At 62.9% G+C, this 6,189-nt stretch overlaps 2 protein-coding genes across 2 annotated transcripts in view; one reads left to right on the forward strand and one right to left on the reverse strand.

The window, feature by feature from the left end:
* Positions 1 to 4,688, reverse strand: part of PLXNB1 (plexin B1) — a 28,856-nt gene extending 24,168 nt beyond the window's left edge. Inside the window, 2 exon segments of the mRNA XM_027522427.1 lie at positions 49 to 101; positions 4,479 to 4,688. The gene's annotated coding sequence lies outside the window, so the exon portion shown is untranslated.
* On the forward strand, positions 152 to 4,684 carry LOC113880456 (basic salivary proline-rich protein 1-like). The gene is made up of 6 exons (XM_027522639.1): positions 152 to 182; positions 259 to 353; positions 451 to 515; positions 1,154 to 1,276; positions 3,497 to 4,125; positions 4,482 to 4,684. The coding sequence occupies exons 1-6, from the start codon at positions 152 to 154 to the stop codon at positions 4,682 to 4,684; spliced, it is 1,146 nt and encodes a 381-aa protein (XP_027378440.1).
* Positions 4,689 to 6,189: the final 1,501 nt, after the last annotated feature.

The raw sequence follows: 6,189 nt of genomic DNA on the forward strand, positions 1-6,189 counted from the left end.
CCCTAAGAGAGGTGGGAGTCCCACACTTGGGTGTGAGGCCAGGCTCACCTGGCAGGGCCGGCTGGATCAGGAGACAACGGCATGCCCTGAGCGGGAGTCACCTAGCCGGGGAGAGAGCAGAGCATGGAGCTGGGGGCTGGGCGGCAGGAACATGGGCCCCCCACCACAGAGGCAGCACAAAGGTACCCCTCCCCGCTGCCCAGTCTGCTAGTGGAGCTGGGCCCAGCCTGGCCCTCAGCCACCAAACACATTCCACAGGGGACGCCTCCTCGGAGCCCATGGAGGGGGAGGGCAGCGGAACCAGGCATCCTCAGGGCCTGGGAAAGGGCAGCTATGGAGGAGTTGAGTGGCCGGTGGGCCCAGTCTGGCCCCCACTTTGGCCCTATCCCCCCTACAGCCCGCCCTCAGCATTTCCCATCCTTGCCCTCTGCCCAAACTCTGCCCTCTCAGGGTGCCCAGGTACATGCCCTGCCCACAGGCCCAGGCCAAGCCTTGCCCCAGGCTGCCACCAGCACGTGAGCACACTCATGCTCGCACACACCAAGAAGTATACACACCACCCACCCTGCATGCACACACCAACACCCAAACACATGGGTGTGAGCACACACCTAGATGCATGCACACACTGCCTGTACATACGAGCCAGAGACACATACCCGGAAGCACATCCCACACAAACACACTTACCCACCCACCCACCCAAGACATACACACCACCACCCACATCCTGACCCCACACACACAGACTCACACACACTTCCCTGGTTCGAGCCCTAAGTCCTCAAGGGCTCTGGAAGCCAGGCCATCATCTCTTGCTATTTCCTCTCCTGCAGGTCAGAGCAGAGGGGGGAGGTGGAGGGGGCAGGGGGGTGGTGCTAGAGGAAGTCACCAGACGAGTACCCCACATCCCCTGAACCTTCCCAGACCTTGAGGGCCTGCTGTCCTCACAGACCCCCTCCCTGCAGACTCCACCTGAAGCCTGGGGAGACCAGGAAACCATGACACCACCTTGCTAAAACCTGGCTGGTCTCCATCCTGGAGCACCAGGGTGGGTAAAGCACTGGGGACCGGCAGCGCATCCCAAGCTGTGAGATGTTCTCCCTGCTTGTTTGTGTCCAGGCCACATGGCCCAGCCCCTCCTGCCACCCAGCTGCCAGTCTGCCGGTGCACAGTGCTCCTCCGAGAGCTTCCCAGGGTCCAGGTTGGCTCCTCCCAGCCGAGGCCCCCCTAGCTGGGTGCTCCTGAGGCTGGCCCAGAGGGAGCAGGGCTGGGCGTAAGGCTCGGAGGAAGGTCCAGCGAGGAGCTGTGGCCACAGCCCGGCTGGGCACTGCTCCCAAAATAGCTTGGGGGTTTCCATTTTTAGTGTGCAGAGAACAGGGCAGCTCTATGGGAGCGGGAACAAGGCAGCCACTGTTTGCCACCGAGGGGGCAGGGGGAGGGGGGCGGCAGGGAGAGTCGTGAACCCGGCAAGAAGCCCAGGACTATGGCAAGGCCAGGCTTCTCAGGAGCCCCCCACCTTGTGCCCGAGGCACGGTGGGGAAAGTTTCTTACCCCGGGAAGATGGGGTCTGCCTGAGGATGGGCAAAGGCTGGCTGCTACACTCAGCTACTGCTCGGCCCCTCCCACCGCCTCCCTCCCAGGGACGGGCCTTGGGCAGAGGGTCTCCCCCACCGTTCGCTTACAAACATTTGCTCAGCGCAGACTTCATGCCAGAGTTCTCCAACCCTCAAGGGGCAGCCACCAAGGCACTCCCTACATGTAAAATCACAACTGAGTCGAGTGGCCCACAGGAAGCCAATGGGCAGGACCCAAACAGCTTCTGGCAAAGTCACATCGCAGGCTGGAGGCTGACCCCCGCTGGGAAAAGTGTCAGCCTTCTTCAATCACTGCCATGGGGCTGAGCCACCCTCGCCCTTCCCCACATACCACGGGTGGGAAGAAAAGAAGGGTGGTGACATTTTTCTCCTATCGGCCACAGACAGCCTCTGGCCCCTCCGGTGCACCTCCTCCCACCTCAGGGGGACTTTAAGCAGAATCTGAGGATGTCCCTCTCTCCAGCATCTTTGGAGGCACCCCCCCCCCCCGGGGCCTGGAGGATAAAGGTCAAGCCCCTCCCATCCACACGCTCTCCTGTGGGATCCTTGCCAGGGCTCCCCCACACATGCTTTTCGTTCCTGCCAGGCCAAACTGCAGACTGCTCATCACACTCCTCCACGCTCACTCCCTATTACATGAGGTGCCCAACCATCACCTCCCAGAGAAGCCCTCACTGTCCCCCAGGCTCCTGAGAAGCCCACCACATGTGATCGGCGGGCATCCCCAGCCACCGCCCTGGTGTACATTGCAGCTCTGCCTTGGGCTCTCTGAGCCTCAGATTTCCCATCTGGAGAATGGGAGGCAGGACTGCTCTGATCGTTCAACGTGGTATGGTGTGTGCCTGGCACGCGAGGCACCAGCCAAGGCCACTTTTCTCCCTGTTCCACGCTCCTATCCTGAAATTCCTTAAAGGCAGAGAACGTGACTTCTAATTCAGAGGCCCCAGTAAGCGGGACAGACGTTAGCACTGAGCAGGTGCTTCTTGAATATTGAAAAGAACCCTCATTTCACAGCCAAGAAAACTCAGCCAGCAGGGGAGATGCGGAGCCCACAACCTGCTACAAGCCACTCGGCTTCTCGAAGGACACAGTTGTCAGCCCCACTTTTAATGACTAGGCCAGAGCAGACTGAAAAGGGTGCTTTGGAGCTGGGCCTCCAGTCCCCAACTTATACAACTAAGATCTCTTCTCCATCCCCAACATCTCAAGCCCCAACTAGAGTCAAAGCCTAGCTCTTCTGGGCCCCCCATCTCTGGACCGATTCAGCAGGGCCCAAGGCTGCCTAACTTCTGCTGCAAAGAACAAGCACAGTCTCCTGGACCTGGGGCTGTCCTGGCCAACCAAAAGGGCATATAAACTCTGCCCTTGAAACTGGAAGTGTTCATATCCCAGCCCTCTTCACCGGAGTCGTAGGGATTGGTGCGAAACCGGCCTTTCCTTTCGGCCCTGTCGCTGGGCTCCCAGGGTGCACCCAGAAGTTACTCATTGACAGCATCAGAGTGCAGAGTGCCGGCCCTGTTGTCTGTGTTGAGCCGGGGTAGGGGCGGGGTGGGGGGCACCATTTACCAGTGAGGACTCAACGAGTGCTCATCAATCACCCACCATCTGGGTGCGGGGTGGGGGCTCCCCCTCTGGGGGTGCGTGGCAGGGGGATCCCAGTCTGCCTTTGTCAGTCGCGCCGAGTACCGCCTGGAAGGGCTGCTACTGCGGAGGGGAAGCCTGGACCTCCCTGTTGCTCTTCCCCGACCCTCCTCCCTCCTCCCTGACCAGGGCAAGGACCCCCCCAGTGGTCCTGGAGGGCGGGGAAGAGGCCGGCCGGTCCCCGGCTGAGGCGGCGGCGGCGAGGAGGGGGCGCGGAGGAGCGGCTCCACCTCCTCTGTCTCCCAATCGCGTTACAGGCGGAGCCGCCAGAGTTTCCCTTCGCGCGGAGAAGTGTGGTCCCAACTCTCAGGATCGAAGCCGCCCACCACTCACCCCGGGCCGCCTCGGCCCGGCGGCATCGCGGCTCCAGGCCCGTCCACCCCGGGGACGCGTCGCCCCGGCCCCACCGCCCGGCCCCGGGCCCCGCACTCACCACCCGGCCGGGCCCCGCGGGACGAGCGCGCCGAGGCGGGCGCCGGCCGCTCCGGGTTCGGAATCTGCGCGCGCGGCGGCCTCCCCCCTCCCTTGTTCGCCCCCCACACCCCGCTCCGCCACCCCCCGGAGGTGGGTCTGGCGGAGCCGCAGCTGTTACCCGGAGACCGAGGGGCGGAAAACTGCGCCCGCCGCCCGCCCCGCCCGCCGCGGCGCTGCCACCGCCGGGAACAAAGGAGACAAAGCCGCGTCGGCCGGGCCCGGCTCCGCTCCTTCCCCCCCCCGCTCCCGCCGGGCCGCCCTCCCCCCGCCCGCCGCCCAGGCCAGGCCGGAAGCAGCCGGGAGAGCCGGGCGCGCGGCCCCGAGCCGCCCGGGACCCCGCATTCCAGCCCTCCCGGCTCTGCACTTGCCGAGGGCGGGGGACTCGACCCCTCGCTCGCTAGGGGGGCGGACGGTGGGGGGAGGGGAGGGGAAAGGGCTGCACCCCGGCGGTTGCCAAGGCAACGCGGATGGCGGCGGGAGGAGCGCGCAGAGTCGAGCCGCGGGACCGGCTGCCCCACCCCGCCCAGTCCCCGCCGGGCCTCACCTGCGCGCCGCGCTGGAGCCGGAATTGGGGGCCCTCCGGCACGGGAGGGGCCGGACGGCGGGGGCTGGGGGGTGGGGGTCGCGCTCTCCAACCCGACGTGTGGTGGTGCTCCGACCGGACCTCCGCCTGCCTGCCTGCCAGCGCCCGGTGGGACCCACGCCCCTCACCTGCCCCACCAACCACCGCCAACCACCACCCCCGCTCTCCGGGGCCCGTCTTACCAGTCCAGTACCTGGTTCCTGTGGTCATCCTCCTCCAACTTTCTTTACCTGAACTCCGGGGCGCCTGGTTTCTGCCCACCGGTCCTACTCCTGGGACTCTCAAACGGCCAAGCTCTCCTTCCGGCCCCCACCTCTGGCTGTGCGGGAAGAGCTCTGGCTTTGGGGTTGGGCCTGGGTTTGCGCCATCACTGAGCCAAGAAACCTGACCCCTGCCCCCCAAACACACATGCTTGTTTGCTCACCGTCAAGTGGAGGTGATGCCACACCTAGCCGGGCTGGGAGAGGAGGGCCCACCGCTGCAAATGTGCACAAGCTAGGGCGCATTTCCTCCCAAACCTGTACCTGGACCCGCCCCAAGCTGAGAAGCCGTGGGCAAGTCCAGACTCCCTCACCCGTAAATACGTCACCCTTCCAAAGGCACACCTGGGTTCTCTCCTGAGGCCCAGGTGTGCCCTCTGCAGGGCCCTTCAGGCTTGGCTCCCTGCAAACTCAGGAGCCAGCATTTAGTCCATCCTATTAGGACTTCCAGAGGGTTTTGGCTCTCAGCCACTGGGACAGCCGCCTGGGAGGCAAAATTTGTCACACACCCTGAAAGCTCCCAGGGCCTCTGCAAGGCTTGTGGGGAACCTTGATCAGGTATCATCCACACTGGCTGCTGTCTAAAGAGCTAAACTTCAGGCACCCTCTTCCCACCTTCCACCCATCAGGGTGCCTTCACTCACAGACCTGACTCTGCCTTCCAAGTTGTCCCTCCCCAGCACCTCGGCTTGCTCCCTGGTCCTCCAACCAATCTTCCAACATCTGGGTCCAGGATTCAGCACTCTGTCTGCACCAGGATGGCACCCTTTCCCCAGTTCCCTCGTCTATGGACATCACAGACCCCAGGTGCTATCTGGCCTTCTGGGGTGCCCCACTCCATTCCCTAACGTTATGCTCCACACCCATCACCACCTCAGTCAAGCTGGTGTGCCCCAAGGCCCTCAGCCACCTTGCCTTGCCTTCCTGTGCAGCTTGTGGGGGTGTGGGGTGGCCCTTCCATATACCTGGACTCCTCCCCTCCCCAGACCCATTCATTCAAGTGCACACCCTTTAGGACCTACCTCACCTATGTTTGCTGCTGCTAAGTCACTTCAGTCGTGTCTGACTCTGTGCGACCCCACAGACGGCAGCCCACCAGGCTCCCCTGTCCCTGGGATTCTCCAGGCAAGAACACTGGAGTGGGTTGCCATTTCCTTCTCCAGTGCATGAAAGTGAAAAGTGAAAGTGAAGTTGCTATGTCCAACTCATAGCAACCTCATGGACTGCAGCCTACCAGGCTCCTCCATCCATGAGATTTTCCAGGCAAGAGTACTGGAGTGGGGTGCCATTGCCTTCTCCTCACCTATGTTTAGGACCTAGGATTTCCAAACCCCACAACACCCCTCATCTGTGGACAGATATGGCATCTCCTACCCCACCAGGAGGATGAACCCCACCAAATGTAGAGGTCATTTCATCCCACGCCCTCCAAAGGAATCATTACAAAAAGAAAACAAGGCCACGGATGGAGTGACCAGACGATCAGAGCTTCACTGCACCCATGGGGCCACTGGCCAGGGCTGAGCACAGGTTCCCAAGAAGGGCGGGATCTCATGGAAGCATTTCTGCTTCCATAGGCCCCTGCCGTGTGTCAGCTCTGCTCAACCTGCTGACCTACCTCGTTGCATCCGGA

This window comes from Bos indicus x Bos taurus, chromosome 22, assembly GCF_003369695.1.
Source record: "Bos indicus x Bos taurus breed Angus x Brahman F1 hybrid chromosome 22, Bos_hybrid_MaternalHap_v2.0, whole genome shotgun sequence".
NCBI lineage: Eukaryota > Metazoa > Chordata > Mammalia > Artiodactyla > Bovidae > Bos > Bos indicus x Bos taurus.

Coding starts and splice junctions, on each gene's coding strand:
- LOC113880456 (XM_027522639.1), top strand. CDS start 152: ATGGGCCCCCCACCACAGAGGCAGCACAAAG. Junction 516..1,153: donor CCCCAGGCTGCCACCAGCAC/GTGAGCACACTC, acceptor CCTGCCACCCAG/CTGCCAGTCTGCCGGTGCAC. Junction 1,277..3,496: donor CAGAGGGAGCAGGGCTGGGC/GTAAGGCTCGGA, acceptor ATCGCGTTACAG/GCGGAGCCGCCAGAGTTTCC.